At 38.6% G+C, this 26,413-nt stretch overlaps 1 protein-coding gene across 1 annotated transcript; it reads right to left on the minus strand.

The window, feature by feature from the left end:
- Nucleotides 1–332: 332 nt before the first annotated feature.
- Nucleotides 333–3,794, minus strand: LOC120256039 (probable disease resistance protein At4g27220). Its single transcript, XM_039263810.1, has 3 exons — nt 1,730–3,794; nt 1,451–1,634; nt 333–673 (listed from the first exon to the last, which is right to left on the minus strand). The coding sequence occupies exon 1, from the start codon at nt 3,792–3,794 to the stop codon at nt 1,839–1,841; it is 1,956 nt and encodes a 651-aa protein (XP_039119744.1). The 3' UTR covers nt 333–673; nt 1,451–1,634; nt 1,730–1,838.
- Nucleotides 3,795–26,413: the final 22,619 nt, after the last annotated feature.

The raw sequence follows: 26,413 nt of genomic DNA on the forward strand, positions 1-26,413 counted from the left end.
CACTATCTCAAGCTTTTTTAGTTCGCTAGTTCGGGACACATCCTTTTGAGTTCTAGCAGCTATCAAGGTTCAGCATTTTGAGATTGGGAACGTTCAAAGTGATAAAATATTTGTAAAACTCATGTCTATAACCAAATAGAGATCCCATTTGTGAGAAGAACTTATCAAAGATTCTTGATATTTTGTTATGGTTGAGTATTGTAAGCTTAGATATTTAACATGTGTCATGTTACTTACGTATATATATTTTTTTTCAAAAAAGTGGATAAACCACAAATTCATTAAAAGAAAGAGAGTTACATACAAAAACAACAACAATCACGTCCCAAAAATGAAAAGGTACTAGAAAAACACAAAACAACCACCCAAAAGGTGGTAAGACCGGACAATAGACCCAGAAGAGAATAGAAGCACAAAAGCACAATAGCAACTACAGGAAGTGGAAGGATGAAGACAACTGAAAGGCAACAAGGACAGCAGGACGAAAGAACATCCCTTAAGGGAAGGGGCACACTAGCGGACGCAATAGGAAGCTGAGAAGACGACTAGCCAGTGGACACATCATGGGCATCATCAGGGTTGCACTGGATACATGAAGAGGGCCCTGAGAACTAGATGCAACGTCGAATGACAGTGGAAGTCTCATCCAGCTTTAGTCTTTTGGAGGCAGGAGCTGCATCAACCCAAGAACGAAACATATGACAAATTTTCAGGGACAAAACATCAATAGGTAAGGAGATGCCATGAAAAATACAAGTATTTCTGCTAATTCTAATCTGCTAATGTATATTTTCAATGCCTAAGATTTAAACTAGATTAATATTCTCTTTTCATACCCTTCTTTAATGATAATGTAGCTCTTTTTCAACAAAGTGATTAATATATATTAAACAAAGATCTCTTTAAGTTATTTAATTAAAAAAAAAAATCAATTTTTAAACATATTTATTCCTAGAAAGTTGTTAAGCCATCACAATTGGTGTATTTTTATATCTGCTTGTATTTTGGTATCCTCTCATGTGAGGTGCTTGTTGCCTTTATCAAAAAAAAAATTTTTTTTGACAAAAATATATTATATATATATAATGATAAAAAAATTTTGTATTTAAAAATAAAATATTAAAATTTGTTATAATTATTGTATAAAATGAGACCAAATAATAAAGTTTATTTTTTAAAATTCAAAATTGGTCTGATTAATGCAGAAGACAATAAATTTTAATTTCAATTTTTAAAAATAAAAATATTAAAAGTATTAAACCCATTTTTTTTTTAAAAAAATAATATTTAAATTTGATTTTAATATGGAAAAGAAGAAAGAAGATATTAATCAAATTAATTTTTTTTTTAAAAAAAAGTGGATTCTATGATTTCTACTGTACTGTTATATATATATATATCTAAATTAGAAAAGTGATTTGTGACCATCTTTCTGCAAATGCAGAGCTACCTGACATCAAGGAATAGTCATAAGTATCAACTCAAAATTGAGAGGTCACTGAGACCGTCAAGAACTCAAAACCATGCACCTTCAAAGAGACACTGATTTTATCATTCATAACAGTAAGTGAGGCCTTCAGCCATCAATCAAGATATCAAAAAGCCTGCCTCGTTTTCTCTTTTACTTTTCGAACCTGAAACATTCAATATGAAATTATTGTCGGATACAATGAAATATGCATTAGGATTAAAAAAAAAAAGAAAAAACATTAGCAATTACTATACATACAGTCGAGAAAACAATGAAAGCAATTAGCACTGGAGCCCATGCATCAAATCTGACTTTCCATCATCAATGGGGTTCAAAATGGTTAAAACTAGGATGTTTTTTTAAAACATCAATATGCTTCCTCTTTCTTTTCCGTGGAAATCACTACAGCCTTCAATGCAGCACAATTTTGTATGTGAAGCTTACTCAAATGTTGCATGCTTATTGCTTGCTTGTAGGAGAAAAGATGCGTTAGTCTTGTACATGACCCAATTTTGAGAGAGAACAGTCCCTGGAAGAAGCACGGGGCTTGCAAAGAAGTATGAGGAGAGATCATCTCACGCATCCCTCGGCAATTTTTGATATCAAGAACCTCCAGTGTGGGAAAAGGATCTGCCATTGCCACTGTCTCCGTCTCAAATGAAAGTGCATATCTCATACCACAATCACGGATTGTCAGGCCCTCCAACTTTGGTAGGCATTGAAATGGTTGTAATACATTTTGTAGCCGCTGTAGGCCCTGTAATGTGAATGACTTTAGTCTTAGTAGCAATTCGGTCATGCCGTGGGCTTTATGATCACATGGGAATAGTTCCAGCATGATAGGGCAATCCTTAATGCTTAGTTCCTCTAGTTTCTGCATGCTCCGCTGGCAAAGTCTTGATGGTGTTAAATTGGTCAACCTGGGACAATTGCTTATTGTCATTTGTTTGAGTTGGTTGAGGGGGATTTGGTCATGCAATAATAATAACTCGTCGCCCAACAAGTTGGTCAAATTTGGCCAGTTGACAACTCGAAGATGCTCCAAACTTGAGAACGCGAGCGATGGGATATTGCTGCTGATGGAAATCAGTTCAGTTCCCTGGAATTCTACTAAAACCAAATTTATTGTTTTTGCAAGTAATCTCTTGGCCCAACCAGCCAATGGCTTGGTTCCCATCAGTTGCAAAACTCTTCTATAGTTGGAAAGAGACCAATAATACCTCGGCTCGTTTTGGAGAAAACAAATGTTGAATTCTAGAAGTCGATCAGGCCAAGAACCTGGTGAGACTAGTTCATGTGATGAGGAATCATCCATGTCCGCCACTTGGTAGATGAACAGGTGAGTTAGATGCCTCAAGCTTGTCAACTCTTGAAAGCTACCAACAAACTTGTTCATGAACAATCGCTCTAACCTACGAAATTTTGGCAATTCTTTGGAAAAATAATTATCAAGGAAAGGCGGAAAGCTGACTGAAATACCCAAATTGATAACTCTCAGATTTTGTGCCCATCCTAGACCTTCTGGAGCAATGGACACTGGAGCACCATCCAGAATAAGTATTTCGAGCATCTTCAACCCATTAATGTGAGATATATCTTTTAGAGAATAACACTTTCCCAGGTTCAATACTCTAAGATTAGTGAGACAAGAGAATGATTTTGGTAGTGACTTCATGCCGATAGAACTCAAGTCAAGAACCATCAGAGATCCCATATGTTGGAAGAATATTTCTGGGATGTTTGATAACCCTTCATTGTCACTCAGGATCAATGTCTCAAGTTTTGGATACTCCATTGGATCGGGAGGAAGATCTTCAATATTATTGTCCATCAGCGAAAGCCATCGGTAATTTTGCATCTCACTTTCAATAGTTCTTGGCCACTCTGCCAAGCTTTGCCCAGCTCTTACATAGGACACATGATCTTTCTGACTGATCCATACCGCCACATCCCTAACAACATCATGCATTCTTACATAGCCTTCAGATGAACCTTGAAGAAGCAAACCACGAGCTTTTAGCTGGTCAAGCAGTAGATCAACTCTGCTCTGTGCATCATTCAGAGTTTCAACACCAATTAAGAGGCCCCCTCCAAACATCATATACATCAGTTCTTCGTTAGGAATATCCCAATCTTCTGGGAAGAGACAACAGTGCAGGAAGCAAGACTCGGCTGCCTCATTCTTCAAGAAATCGAAACTTAGTTTGATGGATTGAATTACTTCTTTACTCACATCCAGGAGACCACTTCCATAGACTTTTTTAGCTGCATCATTCAGAGTTTCAACACCAATTAAGAGGCCCCCTCCAACCATCATATACATCAGTTCTTCGTTAGGAATATCCCAATCTTCTGGGAAGAGACAACAGTGCAGGAAGCAAGACTCGGCTGCCTCATTCTTCAAGAAATCGAAACTTAGTTTGATGGATTGAATTACTTCTTTACTCACATCCAGGAGACCACTTCCATAGACTTTTTTAGCTGCATCAACACTGTATTCCAAATCTCAGGTCTCTTACCCTTTAGTGCTGTGCCAAGAAGCACCAGCTGCCAGAGGCAGACCATCACACTCTCTGGCCACATTCCATGCCAATTCCCTTATTGTGGGGGACTCCACTGCATCCCCAGCTCTACTCCTGAATAGACTCCAAGGTTCTTCATCTAGTAACGTCTTCAACTCAACTATCTCTTGGCAGCTCATTCTTTCACAGACATCTTTGTTTCTTGTTGTGATCACCACTTTGCAAGTGATACCCATTTGTGGACGTGGAATTCGTACCTTGGACAGATCCAGCATCTTCCATAAATCTTCTAATATGACCAATACTTTGTCTTCTGTAGCTATTATTCTTTCTGCAAGCTTGATAGCTCTTACTTCTACGTTTTCTTCGTTGAGATGGAAACCCAAACACTCTGCAATATCATTTTGAATTTTCCCTAGATCTTTGTTTTGTGATATAGTCACCATTACCACCTCACCAAACAAACCATTCTCCCTGGCTTGCTTCGCAACTTCTTTCACTAATGTTGTCTTTCCTACTCCTCCCATGCCACAAAGCCCAATTAAGTGCACAACATCATCCTTCAATGCTTCAAGTATTTTCTCCTCATGTGATTTCCTTGAATTGAAAATCACGTAACCTTCATTAAACAACAGTGAATCAGTAGTGCTTGGGGGTGAGCGCTTGTGGTTTCTATATGATTAGCAGCCTCTTTTCCAAGTTTATAGTGCAAGCCTATGTGTAGAAAGTGCTTGTTGGAGATCACCGAAGCTTTTTCTTTGATTCTCTTTACATCTGCTTCCATTCTGTCCACATTCATCAACCAAGTTTGAACTACATTGTTGACATCTTCAAGTCTTTCAAGTCTTGCTGCATCACACTCTCTTTGGACATCCTTGCGAAGAGCATCTAGTTCATCAAATTTTCTCTCCAACTTGTTAATGTTGTGCTTGTACGACATAAGGTAACCAAAGTGGCGTCTAATGAGGGCCCATGCATGATCGACAATTACACCAGTGATTGTGTTCAGCATGTCCATTTTCTAGTAACCATGCATGCACAAAGAGTAAAATGCTCAGTTTTTTGTACTTATTCTGATTTTGAAAATGATTCGTTTATGTCATCTAAATTTTCAAACTGAACTATTACGGATAATGTTTTGTGATGGATATAAATGCTTATATACTCTATACACATTGGTTGCAACAAATTAACACAGAAACAAGGTGTCACTTGATGCCAGAGCACGAGACAGGATATCTCATTGATTATGAGATAAGTCACTTTGGTCCCCGTTGGTAGGGTCAAAATCCAGCCTTGTACATGCTTTGAGGCACAAGGTGACATGCAACATTTTGCGCTGACTCAGCTTGGCCAAAGGGGTAATACAGATAGTTTTGCAAAAGGAAAACCCTAATGCTAATGGCAAGGATTGACGGGGAAATTTTCATGAATAAAAACTAAAAAGCAAGGAGAGATGTCAAAACAACTAAACAAAAAGCATTAAAACTCTTAAGGAATTTTAAATAATTTAATTTCCAAAAAATAAAAAATGTGAAGGCAAAAATGTTAGACTAATGACCTAAGCTAAAATCAGACGATCTCTAATTGCAAAGATATAACTTCAGCTTAAAGGCAAGTACATCATGGAACATCTAAACAAATACATTACACAGGCAAGGCAAATCAAACTGAGCTATTGTCGGTAAAGGGGAACCTGATGATGGGCCATTAACTTTCACTCTTCAAAAGGAGGCAGATTGCATACTATAACATAACTGTAATTAATGCCTATAACATTACATTCACAGAACAAAAGGTTAAATTAAAGTAAGGAGAACAGTTCAAAAACAAAAATAGGTAGGAAAAAATTCATCTGTCCTGCAACACTATCTATTCTAAACAAACCAAAAAACTTGGTTTTAACATCACAGGCACAAACATAAGCTGTTAAAATAAGATTCCAATTTGTTAGGTCTCCCTTAGGCATTTCAACAAACAACTTAAATGCATCAACAATTTGAGACAAAACTCCATACGCATGAATCAAAGATATCTGAATATAAACAACCCTAACTTAGTGGCTTAGACATATGAATCTAAGCTTCAACAAGTACTTGCAAATCAAGGCATCAATAAAACGATAAACACTGAAATGAAACTTATAAGCATCCTCAATAAAACACAAACAACATATCTGCAATAATCCTAACAAGAGGCAAATAAATGCCAATAGAAGTTAAAAGCATGCTTGGAAGTGTTTGTTCAACAAGTTGTGCATGTCTCAAACAATATAATATAGAACAGTATATAATCTTGAAATCTAAGTAATTGGCCAAGTAGAAAAGAAATTAACATAAAAGATATAAGCTATATAAAGACCATTGGTTTCATATTTTAATTATCATCAATAATTTGACAATTAAGTAAGAAATAAGCAAGAATTATAATTAATTGTACTGCCCATTAAAGGGTTCTTGAGAAAAACTGGTTACTTGTGTCAAGTGCCTGCTGCCTGTTGCCTGCTGCCTGCTGCTGATGATCTTCACTACTGTATATCAAGTAATTATCATCGTAGATAGAATTGGAGACATTAAAGAGGATTTAAATATAGACAGTTTAGGAACTGTGCCATAGCCCAGTGGCACCTATCATAACAAGCATCACTTTGAGATTTCCTTATTCCCACTTTAAGAATAAACTAAAATAATTAAAGTCAGTCTTTTTCTTTGTTTCTTTTTATTTTTTTTTCTTCCTTTATTACTAATACTAATGTTTATTTTTTTTAAAAAAAAAACAAGGCAGACAGAGCACTTAGGAGAATTGGATGCTAACCTTTGCTTCAGGAATGGACAAGAAGCGCAATGCTCTTTTTTTCAGTTAAGTAATTAATTCAACATGAGGTGGTCCACTTTTTTTCACCCTTTTACATAAATATAAATGCTTTATTGTAAAAGCACAAAATAAAGCGGACAGACAAATTGATGCCAACATATGGTCTTTGGTCTTTGGCCTTTGCTTCGCTGATGGACAAATAACATGCTGCGTTAACTGAAACAAAAGAATAATGGGCTCACTGTGTACATTTAATTTAATTACCTTGCATAATTTGTAGTTTATATTTTAAGAGTCCGTTTGGTGAACAAGATAAAGACGATAGGATAAAATAAACTATCATATCATGTAATTATCTTTTGTTTGATGAGTTAATAGGATAAAATAAACTATCATATCATGTAATTATCTTTTGTTTGATGAGTTAATAGGATATGATAGTTTTATTTTATTGACCCACTTTATTATACCTATCACATGATAGCTAATCATATGGGAGAGTCATGATTAAAAGGGGTAAGATATGATAAAAAATTAAATTTACTTTTTTGTCTTTTTATTTGGTCTCTCTCATATAGGGTTTGATTATATCTCTGTGAACTTTGAACACGAAGCTTTGGACAAAAAACTTATCAACAACTAGATAGAACATATTTCACTATTTTAATTAGGTCTTCTCGCATCCGAAGCTGGAAAAGGTTTCTCCATCGATCTTATGCTTAAACAGGTTGTTTTTCATCTAAATCTCTCCTTTGATCATATCTTATTTTTAGTTTCTCTAGTTTGATTATTTTTCTTTTTTTTCTAATTGAAGTGGCCAATAACAAGCAACAATAATAGCGAAAAGAAGACGAAAAGTAGTCAACTTGGCCACAGGAGCAAATGTCTCCTCATAATTAATGTTATACTCCTGAGTAAAACCACAAGCAGCAGGACGCTCTTTATGGTGCTCAATACTACCATCAGCTAGAGCCTTGACTTGATAGACCCACCGACAGCTGATAGGAGTAACACTAGATGGAAGAGGAACAAGATCCCATGTATGCATGCACTGAAGAGCATTAAGTTCCTCTGACATAGCTTGTTGCCACTGGAGATGTTTCACCGCCTCACAATAAAATTGATGCTTAGAATGTGAGTGAATAGTAGTAAGAAAGGCTTGGAAATCAAGAGAGTAGGTAGAGGAGAAAGAGAGGATGTACCGAGCAGGAGGGTGGCAAGGACGGTCTGGGTAACGACGGGGGACAGGAGGAGCATCTTCAGGAGAGAATGGGTCGACGGAGAGAGAAGATGAATCACTAGAATTATTAATGCACCCAGAGGAAGGGAGGGAGAAACAGAGGAAGTGCCTATAGAGATGTCTGGAGGGGGCACAGAATTGGCAATATAGTAGAACTCGGAAGAACTATAGGGGGAGAAGAGGATGCACTAGCGGAAGACTGAAGAAAGGAAAGATTTGGGAAGGATGAAGAGAAGTAAGGGGTATCTTCAAGAAAACTGACATGATGGGAAATACGAAGATGGTGAGAATAGGGATCATAATAGTGATAGCCCTTATGTTCAAAGCTATATTCAAGAAAAATGCACATGGTAGAACGGGGAGAGAGTTTGTTTCTCTCGACAGTGGGCAAAAGAACAAAACAAGTGCAACTGAACGTATGAAGATGACCATAGGAGGAAGGAAGGGAGTAAAGACGCTCATAAGGTGTGATTCCAGACATAGTGGAGGTAGGAATGCGATTAGTAAGATAGATGTATGTACGAATGGCTTCAGCCTAGAAGGTTTGATGGACAAAAGAGGCAAAAAAGAAGTGCATGTGCAGTGTCTAAGATATGGTGATGTTTGCGCTCAGTGACACCGTTCTGAGCAGGTGTATAAGGATAGGATTGTTGAGGAAGAGTGTCGTGAGTGGAAATTAATGTGCGAAAGGATGTAGAGAGATACTAGCATACCCCATCAGAGCAGGTGTGTAAGGACAGGATTGCTGAGAAAGAGTGTTGTGAGTGGAAAGTAATGTGTGAAAGGATGTAGAGAGATACTGGCATACCCCATTAGAGCAGGTGTGTAAGGACAGGATTGCTGAGGAAGAGTGTCGTGAGTGGAAAGTAATATGCGAAAGGATGTAGAGAAATACTCGCGTGCCCAATCAAAGCAAAAAATCTTAATGCGTTTACCAAACTGAGTATATACCATTTGCACGAATTGAAAGTAAAGGGCAAAAACCTCATATCGAGAATGCATTAAATAAAGCCAAGTATAGCGCAAGAAATCATCAATAAAAGATATGTTATAGAAGAAACAAACCGAGATAGGAGAAGGGTGTAGGATCGCAAACATCAGAACGAATTAGATCAAAAGTAGATTCAAAAATAGATTCTCATGAAATGAAAGAAGAGCACTGGGTTTAACAACTTTACAACCTATACATGGATGTGAAAGAAGGGAAGAAATCGAACCAAGATTACCTAAACTTGTTAAGAGATTCAGGCGAGAACTAGACAAGTGACCGAGGCGGCTGTGCCAACCATCAAGAGAACATACAGAGGTGACAATGTCAATAGATGAAAGTGCAGGAAGATGAAGAGAATCTAAGTGATAGAGGCCGCAAACTCTACTCCCAATCCCAATCCTCTGGCTTGTAAGATAGCCCTGCACAGTGCAAGTAAAGGAAGAAAAAGTAACTGTGAGAAACAGACTGAAGACGACCACACTGCGTGACAAGATGAAGGCACCCATCAGCAATGCGAACACTGAAAAGGTATGAGGTATAGTAATATAGACAAGCCTAGAGGTATCGGCAGTCATATGATGAGTGGCACTAGAATCTAAAATCCAAGAGGAGGAAGACATACCAGAGGTAACAGACATAGGAGAGGAAACGCTGGAGAGCAGAGCGCACTGCATAGGATGAATCTATTCAGTAAGATTAGCAACCTAAGAAAGAAGATCAACAGAGGAAGGAGAATATGAAGCTCAGACAAAAGCAGCATGAGAGGAGGAAGCAGGAGATTGAGGCTGAGGGCAAGACTGTAATGATGGTTGCTGCTATGGTTGCTAAAGCTTCAAATATTGATTTTTCATATGACCAGGAAACTTGTAGTAATCACAAATAACTAAAGACCAAGAAGAGATCGATGAAGCGGGAGCTGGTGGCACAAAAGGGCCAGAGGATACTCTAGTAATCGTGGAGTGGTCACAGGAAGAACTATGTCTGTAGGGATAAGTCATGGAGATAATGTGCTGAGACAAGTTTCTTCAGCAATAACACTACGAATGACATCGTCAAAAGATGGAGAGGGTCTCGATTAAGCAGTTGGCTATGAACAGCCCCAAAATCAGGATGAAGACGTATCAGAAATACGAAGGTACGTTGTATTTGGCGAGACTAAGTACAAGTTTTGCAACATGTGCATGTTAGGCAAGTAGGCTCCTCCAATGAATCAATATGACACCATAGGGACCACAGGTCACTGACATACTCTCTAACGGAACGCTCATGGTTCTAGATGTGAGTAAGATCCTGCAAAATGGCATACTGACGAGCAGAGCTGGAATGCTCAAACATATGACCTAAGTGTTCCCACATTGCATGAGTAGTGGGAAGATGTCCAATTTCCATACGAACATCAGTCTCACAAGACTGACAGATAATGGTCATGGTACGGTGATCAACAAGTGTCCATGATGCATCGGGGATGGAAGGTTGGAGAGAGGTACCGTCGACATGGCTAAGTAGATCCATACCGAGTAAAACGATACGAATGGTAGTAAACCATTCTCTGTAATTAGAACAGTTTAATTTTATATTAACTAGAGCTAGGAAATGTGGAGCAGAGGAAGATGATGCCATTTTTATTATATATAAAATAGTTTCAAAATAAATAGGATGGAAAGATAAAATCTAGGGACTGGGAACAGTGATGATTTTTTTTTTATGGGAATAATGTAGTTATGAAATGGTTAAAAGGAAAAGACAAAATCTTGGGACTTTGATTTTTTTTTCTTATAATATATATATATTTAAATAGATATTATTAAATAGAATAAAAGGAAGGAATCAATTCTCGGATTTTTTTTTAATATATATTATATTTATATTTATACTGCAAATGGAGAATCAAAATAAACAGAAGAAGACAGAGTTTCAAGACTTGTAATGCGGAAATCTATGTGTGCCTGTCCTCTGTTTGGAGAATCAATGGAGGTTGTCGGTTGAAGCCTTGCTGGCGAATGGAGATGGAGAGAAGCTCATCTGTGAGAGGGCGACGTCGGGATCGGCAGAGAAAGTCGACTGGCGAGGCGAGCATGGGATCGCGACGGTGCTCAGTACTGGTGCGAGATTCAGCAGTGATGATGAGATCCGGAGTGAGATCTGGCTGCACTGATGAGATCCGAATTGAAATCCGATAGCGATGATGAGATCCAAGGTTAGATAGATGGTTTGTTGCAAAGATGGTTTGTTGCAGCGACGATAAGATCCCGATAGATAGTTTGTTGCAAAGAGGCCGAGCTCTCAAGACTTGTCGGAGGATAGACAGAGCTCGGTGGCGAGCTAACAGTTCATCGGTGGGCATACCGAGGTCAGGCAAAACAAAGACAACCAAACAAATGAAGCCCAAAATTCCAACAAAACAAAGAGTACCGAACAAACGATATTGTTGTCGTCAAAGACCGGACGGAGCAAAATTCCGGCGAGATCGGCAAATATCTGATACCATGATAGACAAATTATGAGAGAAAAGAATGTATGTGTATTCATTAGAGTGAAACCAGCCCATATAAATACAAGAAGGATATATACATGAGTATGTATACTCAAGGGTATATAAGTATAAGTATGCAGTATATGCACAAGTAATATTATTAATCTAATAGGAATGTTGCAAAATAAAGGACTGTTGGGATATAATTGCTTCATATGTTGATACAACCTTGGGTCTTGATTATCAATTCACTACAGGAAAGTGGCTTTGTCACTATTTCAGTTCGCATACAATTAATCAAAAAATAAAAGTGGTCATAACCACTTATGCATATTTCATATGGAGGGCAAGATGTAATTTCAACTTCGATGCAGCAATTCCTAATCTCTCTAGATTACCCTACAATGCTATCAATTTTTCTATGGGGAGATACAAGGAGCATCAAGCCACAATCAGGGAATATTCCATCAACCCCCATTTCCCTTGATAAATAACTGTTGTAGTTGATGCTTGCTGAACATCAACACCTAATGAATGTGGTCTTGTTTTATTATTCTAGCTGATTTTAAATTTGTTGTTATTGCAGGCTTCCTCTGCTCGATTGCTGATTCCCCTTTGCACGCTTAAGCCCTTGCAATGCAGGTAGCCTTGTTTCAACTTCATCAAAATCTCATGCCCTTCCCTCTTCAAACAACACTGTCAATAAATTAAATTTTAAATTTTTTATTACAATGTGGACAAACCACTCAAAATACACCCATATTTTTATTATTATACCTTAACTATGTCTATTGATTTTTTTCTAGAATCAAGTGCCATGATTGCAAAACTATTTCTACATAATATATTACATAAGAAGAAATTAGAAATATAAAAATAAAAAAATTGCATTAGGAGAAAATTAGTAATGACTCTGGTTTGGTTCCAAGTTATATATACACTAATTTTCTTTTTCTCCAAATGTACCTTTTAAGATTTTTGCTTTAACTGACTTGTGACATTTATATTTTTAGTGCTTAAGGCTGTACATGGTGAGAACATTCTTAAAGTAAAAAAATAGGGTGAAATTTTAGAGAAAATGTACCAGTAAATTTACAAATTCTTATAACTAAAAAAGACAAGTAAAAGAAAATTGAATAAGGAAATGAGTCTACTGCGGAGCCTCTGGGGCGATTCTGGTGACGACAGCGAAAGGGGTGTCAAGCTTCGAGCGGCGGACAAGACCTCCTCCTCCTCTCTTCCTCTCGGTGTTCCGCCTTTGGGAGGTACTTCACAGACGCAGGTAGGGATGTCGTATGCTCAAGCGGCAAGTTCTTCTTCTTCAGGAGAGCCTCCAGTGAATCAACAAGCGGTGAGTCGAGATTCTTCTGATCGACCTAAGCTCTCTGGGGCCAACCGACCGCGCTCGCCGAAAGATTCTTCTTGTGGCCGATGGTTCAGGAACACTCACAAAACGGCGGAATGCCATCATCAAATTGTGTGTTTGAGGTGTGCGTGCGTCGGCCACATGGCTGCTCGCTGTCCGATGGAGTCGAAGCAAAGCCCACATAGGAAAAAGGTGCATGTACGATCTAAGCACGTTGGGCAGCAAGGATCCTCAATGGGTGTATCGGCTGCTACTGTGATGGGCACCTCTCAAGAGGCTCCAAGGGGTCTGAAGGTCAACCGCGCCTCGCTTTCGATTTCTTTATCTCCAGAGTCTTCGGAATTACGTGAAGAACTGGCAAAGGTGGCGGTGTTATCTCTTGAGGAGGGATTCGTTAACGAAGCCAACTTGCTGGCCGTCGTCCCTTCCCTCATTAATATATCTATGGCCGGACCCATAACACCTCTTAACGATTGCATCTATTTCTACCGTTGGTGAACAGGGAGGAAGTTAAAGAGCTGTGTAAGATGGGGAAGTTCAAGGCTATGTGTCATGTCCCGACCCACGGGCCCGCCACGTGACAACCGCCGCAACGATCCCGAGGAGGGACACACACCACTCAACCCTCGAGTCATCGCAAGGCTCACAAACTCCTGCTAAACAACACCACAATAATAAAAGGTACCAAAAAGCAAAACTTTCACTCGAAGAATCAACGATGAAAGTGAAAGATATACAAATCACGATATCTGAGTTAAGAACACCGGTGGATCCACTCGCAATCATACAATGCAATCCGATTAACGATGAAATAAAACAACCCGACTTGGAATGCAAATCGCTAACACTGCCTCGCTATGACTGACCCAAACCACTAAAACACGGAAGGGATGAGGGGTGAGTAACCATAGTCACTCAAGAAATGGGTTAGCACAAATCTAACGTAATATCAAAAACAAATCGATGAAATTCCAATAAACACATTCTACTAATAACATAAATGAACTGGAACGTTCACATTTGCAACATAATGAAAATACAGGATATGAAACCTTGGTATTTAGAAACCAAAACATAAATTCTCACGAGTATAGACAAAACATCAACATGTATAAAACAAATGCTTGGATATAATTTCCCAAAATGAGTAGAAAAACTAACTTAAATAAATAAAATCCTCGATAATCACAAATCCTCAATTCTGCATGATACATGTTCGAAAAGCATTAAGATATCAAACATGCTATGTGAAAGATCACACTTCGAATATACTAATTGCAAGAAAATAGAATTTTTTTTCCTCAAATATTGAAATTTCATCTCGATCAAATAAACAATGGCCTAAAAACACTCTCTCTAACTTTAGCCGTCGCGACTAAGTTGAGAGCCGCAAGCTCTTCGCACCCTGACGTTGGGCCCACCGGTCCCGTGTGGTGACCCCGGGATCCCGATGTATCATCCAATCATGGCTCTACGCTCCCACCTGATCTGGACAAATCAACACCCATGTCCACAACGCCACCTCTAAAGGCTGGCCCTGCTGGGACCCACTATCGCAGATGGTCGGGCCTTAGCCCGCCGTCACCATCCAAAACCAACATATAGTCAGATAGCAATAATACAATCCCGAATCACTCATGTCACGTGGTCCTTATCCGAGACAAGCATTCACATATCGGGAATAAACATTATTTCCACAAATCCAAAAGCCAAAGCATAGCAATGCATGTAAACTTTCAAAAAGTATTCCAATCCCGATGTGCCAATACATTCAAAAACATTTTCATCAAATGTCAAGAATAACACAATAATATGCTAAGCTCAAGCATTGCTTTTAGACAATAAAACCAGCCAATATTAAACGCATTATAATATCCACAATCTAAAAGAACATGCCATTCGAAAATAAAAACCCTTTTTGTTTTTCATAACCATAAATATCAAAAAGCATGCTTATACAAGTGAAAGGTTTTACAAACCATTTCTAAAAAGTTGATGCCAACAGATGTAGAAAAAGAAACATTAAGTTTTTGAAATACAATAAAAGTCATCAAAACAAGCATAGCTTTTGTTCTAGCTAAACCTCAAGTTACTTAGGATCATTCTAGCTTTTCTCTTTCTTCACTCACTAAGTTTTTCCTCCAAATACAAGATTAATCCCCAAGGTCTAGTCTATCACAACCTCTAAATACTTTTACAAGTCATGAAAATATGTTCATCTCATCACATATATTTACACCTACCAATATACATTGATTAAATCCTACTTTACACATCATCGGTATTTACTTTCACAAGCCTTTTACTATTCGAGCCTCTCTTATACTCAACAATGTTTTAGATCCTTATCATAGTGCCATTACCTCAACATTAATATTTACTTCATCTATAATAATTTCATTGTCAAAATACTCACAAGTTGACTATCTCCTCTAAGGATGTATTAAATCAAACTATTATTAAAAATTCACAGGAATATTCAGTCTTTGCAATTCAACACTTGTCACATATATAGCTCAAGCTATTCATCATCAACCTTCTAAATAAATTCCATTTAGAATAATAATCATAATCATTGGCATCCACCCGATATATATATATACATATGTATATCCCGATATGATCAAACTACAATTAAGCACCCTACACTATGTTCACAAGAACAAACCTCATCAATTTGTGAGAATCCTACAACAGAAGTGTAATTATGTCACCCATGGTTCTCAAATATTACAAAGAATATATTAGCATAAATCTCACTGACTAGCCAAAATCATATATAAGGTTCCACAAGTTATTCCAATTCCAATATACTAGTGTAGTCATATACCTTAGCATTCAAGACTTCATCAGGTTCCATGTACCATGTTTATCACATCATGCCTCAAAACTTCAGAAATTATGCATCATTAGGGAGATTAAATCATCCATTGAACATACATAATCAATTTTACATATAACCCATAAGCTCCATGAACTTGTTGTAATAATCAGCAATTTCCATTCATCCACCAAGCATGTATATCCTCAAGTTCAATCTCAACTAACGCAAGTACAACATTAACAAGCTTTCTCATGATTTTCAGAGAGTAAACCACAAGTCATTTTAAATAAACCATAGTCTCTAGTGGTCATCTACACTTTCTTTTCTCCTATAGCTAGTGATTTGAAAACATGATAAAGCCATGGAAATCATTTCAGAAAAACAAATAAAGTATTTCCGATACTCAATTAGAATTGTGCACTCAACATAACCCACTCACAGAATATGTTGCCTCGCGTGGAGACGCGCACACTGATTGGCGGTTTCCTTTCCCTTGGAGGATGCTTCGCCACCTAGATACAAGCAGGGAATCCAAATTCTAATGAACATAATAATGATAATCACAAGAAAATGTATAAAAATACAATTATACATGTCTAATACAAAAACATTAGGGTTTTAGGGCAAAACATCGTCTATTTTGGATCCAAACGATCTCAGAATGGAGTAAAACTAGTTCCAATGAGTTCAGGGTAAGAAGAGCTTCAACGTGAACCAAAGAAATACCAGAAAAGACTCAAAAATTTTTCGTGCTACAAGTAACATCGAATTGCTACAGATGAAACCCGAACCTTATACTATGGTTTTTCTCCCAATTTACAACTCAAAAATCAAAAAAATTTTTCTTCTACAACATTCTCATACATGCATTATAAATCATTGGCTTCAATTTAAGCTCTATGAATCATCATATCCATGAAGAAATCAAAGTTTTTATACAATTTTAAAAACAAAGAAATACGGAAGAAATACAAAACAAAAACATTGAATCTTAGGCTTACCGGATTCGGGAGTGAGAGAGGAATAAGTTTGGTATTTAAGTTTGCCGGAAATTCTCGCCGGAAAATTTTTTTCTTCTAGGGTTAAGGATCGGCCGAACAAAGAAGCAAGGAGAAGGAAAATGAAGAAGAAGGTTCGGTGGTTTGTTTCACTCATTCATTTTCTCTTTTAATATATAGGAAATGACCTAATTGCCTTCCTAATAGAAAAATAATAGAGAATGGATCCAAATGACGGAATTGCCCCCGGATTTTGGCGTGATTTTTCGCATATATCCTACTATGCAATCCAGTAAAAATCTACTAATGCAAAATGACTATTTTACCCTAATGTATTCACAAAAATAAGAGAAGATCGTAGGTCTAAATTTGGACCGGGTACAACACTATAACCAAAGATAGCCATTGTGTGCTGAAAATTGCCCCATGGTCGGCGGAACTGGGGGCCGAAGGCAGAGCTTCGGGGGAGGGCAGGTGGATCTTGATTTCGAATTTGCCGCTCCATGCTTGGTACTGGAACACCCTCGCCGAGGTTACGCGACCAGTGGGGGAATTGGTTGCGTTATCTCAGGCGGAGCTTCCTCACAAGCAGTTTATTTCGGCGCTGGTGCGGCGTCGGGCAGGTGTGGCATTGCCGTTGGAGCTCGACTTCAGTATGGGTATGAGGAAATATGTGGTATTGTTCACTGAGGATCGCGGGTTATTTCTAATCTATCGAAGGGAATTGGGCTGTTATGCTTTACTAACAAGCGATAACGAAGCTTATGGTGCTGGGCCCTTGGCGAGTGTTGGGACGGGGAAAGGTAAAGCGCTGTTGTGTCCGAAGGATGGTGCTACTGGTAGCTCTCATAGTTTCGGGGTGGTGGAGCTTAGCTCCCACTCGGGTTGTAGGAGAGGCCCCGAGGTACCGGTGCGTCTCTCCATGAAAGAAAAAGTGACTGGTGGTGCTCTTGATGCTCGGTCGAAGGAGTCGTCGGTGGTGATTGAGCCTTGCTCCCACGGTGGCACCGACGTTAGTCTCCTTCGTGCTCGGGTGCCGGAACGTCAACTGGGTAATTCGAACTCAGGCAAGGGACAGTTCGATGGATGTTCCTTGGCTCGGTCTCTCGAGAGACATTCTGACAAAGTGGTTGGTGGGGCTCCGCAGGGTACGGCGGGGAGACGTGTCGAGCAATGGCGTGCTCGTCCGTTGCAGGCGTTGGTCCAGGATAAGCTTGAGAAAGGTGGCAGCCGAGGATTGGTCAAGGTTGGAGTGGAACAAGTTAAGGTTGGGAAGGTTCAGTTTAAGGATAGGATTGGGCAAGTTAAGGAGGCAATGCACGATACAAGTGGGCCGCTGGTGCACAATAGGCATTTGCATGGTGTGCCTGCGGGTTCTCGAAACGAGAGTGCGCTGGTGCACGTTTGTGATCTGCATGGTGTGCATGCGGATTCTCGGAACATTAGTGCGCTGGTTCACGTTAGTGAGTTGCATGGTGTGCCTGCGGGTTCTCAGAATGAGAGTGCGCTGGAACCTGATAAGACTTTTCTTGAGACCTTGGTTAACGAGGATCCAGTGGCCCAAGTTGTTGGGGTTTGCTTTACTTCGGGCCAGCATATTAACTCTGAGATCGGTTTGGACAATTTGGACCCTTTATTACTAAGTGATGTGGACCACCAATATGGGCTCCCATCTTCTCTTGATAAGGTGGGCTGTAATGAAGTTGGGCCGTCTGATGCAAGTGATTTTGGGTTGGATCGAGATCTCGAGCCGGTTGGTGTATAGGAGTTCGGGCTTGGGCCTGAGGTGGAAACTAATAAGGACCAGTCAGAGGAGAGTTTGTGTGCTCCTCCTCCTTTAGCTACAAAGGTGAATTTCAAAGATGAGTCAGCGGTTCCTACTTTGGCGGCTCCGGATTGTTTCACTTGGTAGTTCTTGGCAGGGACTTGGGAGTTGGTTCCAGAGATGATGTCAACTGAGGAGAAGGTTATCAAGGGTGCGGAGATAACCATCGAGGTGGTTCAGTCTGACAATTGGTCTGCTGATGATCAATCACCGAATTAGGATATTGAATCTGATGATTCAATTTCAGAATTTGAGATAAACCTTAGGAAGCTGATACCGGATTTACACAGAGAGAATGATGTTACAGTGGTGGGGCAACCGGCCGGGACTAGGAAAAGTGAACGACAGAAAAAACCTTCTACTTGGTTCACTGAGGAGGCAGGGTATATTGCGGAGCCACCTAAATCAGCAAAGAAGAAAGGCTCTAGAGGCGGTGGTGACACAGGTATGTGTGCCAAACCATTATCTATTTCTGATTAGTCTAATGTTCAAATTGCAAGTTATTGTGATGCATGTGGCATTTCCTTTACTGCTTCTGAGAATAATTGCATTGATCACATTCGATTGTTAGAAAAGTCACGTGTTTCCCGCACTATTGGAGCAGAGTCGACCTCCTTGGAGGCTCGAGGTTGTTAGTTGGTTGCTTATGAACTTAATCAATTGGAATGTTATGGGGCTTGGTAGGTCATCTAAGCGGTTTTTAGTTAAATATTTTCTTAGGATCCACCATGCTGAGGTTTGTTGTATACAAGAAACAAAACTGGAGGAGATTAATCAGTCCATTTGGCCGGAGATCGGTGGGGGCCACCTCGATCATTTCACTTACGTGCCGGCTAAAGGGTCGGCGGGAGGAATCGCTATTGGCTGGAACAGCGTGCTGCTTCTTGGGAATCTAGCACGGGTGGGCGAATTCAGTTTGTCGGTGGATTTCATTTCTAAATCCAACAATCTTAGTTGGCGCTGTACAGTGGTTTATGGTCCTCATGAGCGATCTCGCAAGCAGGCCTTCTGGGAGGAGCTTAAAGCCAACAGAGGTGCGGGCACTGGGCCGTGTGTAGTCTGTGGGGACTTTAATGCTATTTTCACAGTCGAGGATAAACCCTCTGGTAATCCCAACTTGGAAGATATCCGTTGTGCCAACACTATTCTACATGAGATGGGTCTTATTGAACCCCCTTCGGTGGGTAGAAGATTTACCTGGACAAATGGTCAAGCAGACCTTATCTGGGTTAAACTTGATCGTTTCCTAGTCAATAACGATTGGTTAGCTTGCTTTCCTAGGGTGGTGCAGACCAGCCTTCCTAGATTGGGTTCTGATCATGTGCCGCTTAGGCTGGAAGTGGCTTATCACTCTTTCAACCTTAAACCATTCCAGTTCGAGCTGGCTTGGACTACGAAGGAGGGGTTTCAGGACTTGGTGTAACAATGGTGGACTGAAATTACACCTGTGGGGTGTGGTGCCTTCATTTTCTCCAAAAAGATCGCAGGGGTTAGAGCGCGTCTTAGACATTGGGCTAAGCACGATTTCGGTTCTATCAAACTAAAAAAGCTTACGCTTCTACATGATTTAGAAGTTCTGGATCTGGCCAAGGAAGAGCGAAGTCTGTCCTTAGATGAGTCCCGACAGGAAAAAGACCTGTTAGATAACTTAAAGGTTATCTACAAGCAAGAAGAGATTTACTGGAAGCAGAGGTCTAGACTTCAATGGTTAAAAGAAGGGGATGAAAACACCAAGTTCTTTCATGCTGTGGCAAATGGTCGTAAAAACCGCAATTTCATCCCCTGCTTGCACAAGGACAACGTCACTTTTGAGGACCCTCGTGATATTGGTAGAATTTTCACTGAGCATTTTAAGCTTCAGTTTGGGCAAAGGCGTTCGACCAGATTTCATGTTGACTTACATAAATTGTTTGGTCACAAAGATTCTCTTGACCTATCTGATTTGGAGGGACCTTTCACACTTGAGGAAATCAAAAAAGCTATCTTTGACTTGGGGGGAGATAAAGCTCCGGGGCCGGATTCTTTCCCATTGCATTTCTTCAAACAATTATGGGATGTCATTCATCTGGATCTCATTCTGCTCTGTGAAGATTTCTATCTACACTGAGCGAATTTGGAAAGAATCAATTGGGCCTCTATTGTTCTTATTCCTAAAGTCATTTCGCCTGAAACCCCTAGAGACTTTAGGCCCATCAGTTTGATCAATTCTTCTTTGAAGATTATTTCAAAACTGTTGGCATCTCGCCTAAGTAAGATCATCAACTCCTTAGTAAGTATAGAGCAATATGCTTTTCTAAAAGGGCGTTGCCTTCTGGATAACATTGCTACGGTAGAAGAATTGATTTTCAGTATTCTCAAGAGGCGTTTGCCGGGCCATATCTTAAAAGTTGATTTCTCGAAGGCTTTTGATCTAGTTGACTGGGATTTCGTTTTTGATTTACTTCGAGCAAGGGGCTTTGGGGACCGGTAGATCAGGTGGATCAAGAGCATTCTGTTTTCATCTAAGGCCTCTATCCTGATTAATGGATCCCCTAGTGGGTATGTGCGATATTAAAGGGGATTAAGACAAGTAGACCCGTTATCTTCTTTGTTATTTGTGCTTGTTGCGGGTGTGCTATGCTCGATGTTCTTTCATGCTCTTCGCTCGAAGGTTTTTATTGGGGTGCCTTTAGGTGAGATGGGCAGTATGTGCAACCTTCATTATGCTGATGACCTACTGGTTTTGACTACGGAAGGACTTGAAGATTTGCGGGTGGTGAAACTTATATTGTTAGTGTTTGAGGGGATGACGGGTTTAGCAACTAATTTTTCCAAAACCTGCTTATACTCTTCTTCCCGGGACTTGCTTCCTGACCAGGCAGCTGCAGACACGATTTCTTATGGCAGGAGGGTCCTTCCTGTTACATATCTGGGTATTCCGATCTCTGGGCGAAGGCCAAGAAGGCAAGACTGGGAGGAGCTCATTGTTAAAATAAGGAGGCGACTTTCCACTTGGAAAGTGCATTACCTGTCGTTAGGTGGTCGGCTTACATTGGTGAATTCTGTCCTTTCTGCTATCCCTATATATTGGATGTCTCTTTTCCGATTGCCCTGTTGGGTCATCAAAAAGATTAACAGTATTAGAAGAGACTTCTTATGGTCAGGACCTGACATTGACCATCCTAAGAGCAGACTTATGGGGTGGAAGAACCTCTGTCGATCGCGCGATCAGGGAGGGTGGGGTATTTTAGAGCTCCACAATTTTAACTTGGCACTATTAGGCAAATGGTGGTGGAAATACTTGTCGGATCCGATCTGGTGTGGAGCGGATATTGTTAAGTTTAATTATGGTTTAGATCGGTGGAACTTGTTCCCTAGGAAAGTGGGAAGGATATCCTTCTTCTGGAAAGGGGTAATGAGCTGCTTGCCGACTCTAAGAGGCTGTATCCTTCAAGGTGTTAATTCGGGGACAGAAACACTATTTTGGAAAGACCGCTGGGTTAATGGACAAGCTCCTATGTACATCTGGCCGGAAGAGTTTAGAAGATCGCCGACGCCTAACGGCATGGTGCATGAGCTGCTCCATCTTTTTGAAGTAATGCCCTTTTATGCGCACCTGGTTCTTGCTGACCTCCGTATCTGGCTGTGGGGGCCCTCGGGGGGTTTGGTGGATAAAAAATGGTGGAGACTGATAGGAAATGGTTCTTTTTCGGTCAAATCTTTTTACAACTTCCTTAATGATGGTGGGTTGCGTTGTCCAGTGGCGGGTTTCTTCTGGCATAAATCGTGCCCTAAAAAAGTCAATCTCTTCAATTGGCTTGCTTGGAAAAATAAAATCCTCTCTCTCTCGAGAATTTAGCAAAAAGAAGTTGTAACCGGTTACCTACTGCCACCTGCGTTTTGTACCATGCAGATTTAGAGTCAGTAGATCACCTGTTCTTTCAATGTTCTCTTGCTAGGCAGGTCTGGGGCTACTTTGTACATCTGCTTCAGCTTCTGAATCCTCCTTTGACCATTATCTCGGCTTGGGGTACTTGGAGATCTTTAGTGTGACCTGGTTGTAGGTTTATGGGGGACTTTGTGGTGAAAGCCATAGTGTGGAATATTTGGTTGGCTAGAAATGATTGCATTTTTAATGCTAATTGCATATCTGCGCATGCTTTCATCATTAAAATTGCTCATATGCTTTTGACTTGGTTCTCTTCAGCTGGGGAGACTTTCAAAGTCAAGTTGGAGGATTCCATTACTGCCATCCGTCGGAGTCTGGATTTCTTAGGTCCGAGGGTGGAGGAGACAGGGGGTGTTGTGCCTTCTGAGGGGACACAGGTCCAGCACATGGGAGAGTAGCAGAGAGGTTTCTTAGTGTGGTGGCGACTTCTGGGTGCCGTTACTTCTATGTTTGTTTCTTTTTGTATCTTTGTTTTTGTTTTGTCTGTCTCTTGTACTACCACTTCTTGTGGTTTGCTGCTGTTGTTTGCGTTTTGTGCTTCCCCACAGCTGTGTTGTGAGTATTTGTTGTAGCTTTCTCCTTTCTATTTAATTATCGTGGTTTATCCATTTTTTTCAAAAAAAAAATTGAATAATACAAAATTATAATTATAAAATTATTTGGCAAAATAAAATTTATGATAAATTGTCTTCTTAATAATTTTAAAATTTTGTAAATAATTACCTTTACGAACATATTATTATAAATTACTGTAGATCAAGTTAAATATTATTATAAATATAAAAAAAACGTAAAAGAGCTTATGGGGTCTAGTCAGGTTCAAATACTTGACAAGTGTTTTACACGTCAACTTCGGTCAAGTAAAAATCTAGCAAGATTAATAAATCACAATAAACATGTCAAGCAAGTTAAATGAGTTAATATAGCTCAAGCTAAAGATTATTATAAAATATATGGATAAGTGTACGGGTCAGGTCGGATTCAAGTACTTGACTAATTTATTACACATGTCAATTATGATCAGGTACAAATCTGTCAAGATTAAACATGTCTAGCAAGTTAGATGTATATTAATATAGATCAAGTTAAAATATTAATATAAAATATGTGAATAAGCTTACGGATCTGGTCAGATTCAAGTACTTGACTAGTTTATTCTACATGCCGAGTTTGGGTCAACTATGAATTGGATTCAGGCCTTTAGAACCAATTTGCTTAATTGAGTTTTTGACACTGTTGTATAAGTGTAATTATTATTTTTTTCTAAAACCATTAACTTGAATTTAAATAATATGCAAAAAGTTAAATTATATAATGTATTATATCAAGATGGCCAGTCTACTGGAGATGTTCGGAGATAACAACTCTATGACTTTTGAATCTCACAACTTCCAATAATTCATTTATCTGAACAATGTGCCAATAGTAACCACTCAACAGTGTAGTTAACATTTGTTGATTTAATCTTGCCAGATTTGTACCTAATCAAAATTGACATGTGTAAAACACTTGTCAAGTATTTGAATGTGACTAGACCCATAAATTTATCTGTATATTTTATAATAACATTTAACTTGACTTGCATTAACTTATTTAACTTGCTTGACATGTTTAACATGGTCTAGTCTTGCTAGATTTGTACTTGCCCATAGTTGACATTGCCCAAAGTTGACCTGAGTAATATATTTTCTCTTTTTTTTTTCTTTTTTCTAACAAAAGCAACAAATAGCTTAATAAAGACAGGGCGATATAAGATGTAATAATTATGATAACTTAACATATATCTAAAATTATATATTAGGAACAATAACCCATAATAATAAATCCATTTCCCATGCAAATCCAGAAAAAATAGGATTATAACTCCTCCCACAAGGGATCAACGCTATGACCCAATAAACAATAAATAAATAGTGCTTTATACTATTGAAAACTTCTATAAACAGTGCTATGAGAACAAAGTTTTGACTCCACACATACCTACATTGCCTATGTGGCTTGCCACTTGCACTAACTAAGAGTTGGCATAATACATTCATCAAATACTTAAATCCAACCAAACCCCATAATTTTATCCATATTTTTATAATAATATTTAACTTGACATGTTTAACAAAATCTGATTACTTGCCAAATTTGTACCTGGCAAAACTTGACATGGGTAATAAATTAGTCATGTTATTTATTCCTTGCCCTAATACTCCATAAGTTTCATTCTATGTTATTTACTCTTGTTATTACGCACACCTTTTTAAATGAGAAGAAAGATAAATTTGGGAAAAAGCTATTTAATAGTTATTGGACTTTTAAAAGTGACAAATAATTTGTATAAAGAAAACTTTTCAAATTTGATTATTAATATGAAAAAGAAAGGGTGGATTGTAAAAATAAATAAATAAATAAATAAATTAAAGCTTTCACCATAGCATTCAAAATGAGATTATGAATCATTAATGGTTTCTCACCACCACAAGGTCAATCTTGTACAAATTAAATAATACATTTGATGCACATTGATGGTCACTTAAGGTATCCTAATAAATATAGTTTCTAACTCAATAAAGCCAATTTATTGTCTCTTAATGTGTAATTAATAATATCTCATGTATATATCCACATGCGCACACACATACACAAACATACATCCTTCTGTCATACTCTTCATCTACATAATAGACATCTTCCATCTTCCATCTTCATCTTTCTTTTCCTATCATTAGCAAGTATCTCCAACCAAACAAGCACATCTCTTGGTACGGAACAAGATGGCCATGATTTCTCTGTGGTGCTCATCCACAGCCATTCTCCTTGATCACCAATATACAACCCGAACATCATCGACTTTGACCTTTGGGTTTCCATCAATTACCAAAGTGATATCCGTATCAAATACTGATCCCTTGCTTGATCCCTCCAAATGTAGCTCCTGAAACTTGTTACCTTGTGATGCCCCCATGTGTGAGAAAATCCCATGTAATTTTGGAATTTTTCTATTTATCTTTTATATTTATGTTTTTTTTTTATCTCGCTTAAAAAAGTTTATTCTGGATTCACTTATTAAACTAAATGCTTAATTTATGTTTTATTTTAAGAGTGTTGTCAGTTTCTGACACATTACTTATTCATATTTATAAAAAAAAATAAAAAATAAAAAATTGACTTTGTCTTTACTTTTTTGAGAATATTTTTAACAATTATGTGATGAGATTCATCATATAATTATTTTTCTCATTATATAATTGTTAAAAATATTCTAGAACAAGATTGTTGATCGTTTGGCCTCATGGTAGAAGCTCGCATGTCGTTTCACTTTATTATAGAGGCTTAGACCTCCTTAAGTGGTTGATAAAAGTCATCAAACCGGATGGTTTTTCTTTGTGATTTTTTGCATTGTGTTATATTAGTTTTGTTTCTTTTTTGTCCTTTGTAATTGGTACTGTGTGGATTTTTTTTTTTTAATAAAATAGGTATAGTGTAGCTCTTTTCTTAAAAAACAATCATATGATGAGATTAACACTTGATTGGGAACAATTGTTCTGCATGGCATGACATGTATTAATACAACATATGGAATGTTGATGGATCCTTAAGTAGTGGCGAAGTAACAGAGGATGACATAAACCTTCTTGACCACAGAAACTGACTCCGGCACCTTCAAAATGCCAAAGATAATCTTTGGTTGCGGACATTATAATAGAGGAACTTAGATTGAGGCAACACAAGGTGTCATAGGCATGAGCATGGGTCTCTCTTCTCTTCTTTCCCAGATGCTTGGATGGATCAAGGGCCAGTTCTCATATTGCTTGGTTTACAATACAAACCCTTTTTCTAAGAGCCAAATGTTATTTGGTGACAAAGCTATTTTGATTGGGAACTCTACATCTTTGGTTGTGCCATCTGGGAAGGCTGAATGGTATTATCTTAGCCTTCTTGATATTAATTTTAGTACTATAAAGCTAAA

The sequence above is a fragment of the Dioscorea cayenensis genome, unplaced genomic scaffold, assembly GCF_009730915.1.
Source record: "Dioscorea cayenensis subsp. rotundata cultivar TDr96_F1 unplaced genomic scaffold, TDr96_F1_v2_PseudoChromosome.rev07_lg8_w22 25.fasta BLBR01001272.1, whole genome shotgun sequence".
In the NCBI taxonomy this organism is placed as follows: domain Eukaryota; kingdom Viridiplantae; phylum Streptophyta; class Magnoliopsida; order Dioscoreales; family Dioscoreaceae; genus Dioscorea; species Dioscorea cayenensis.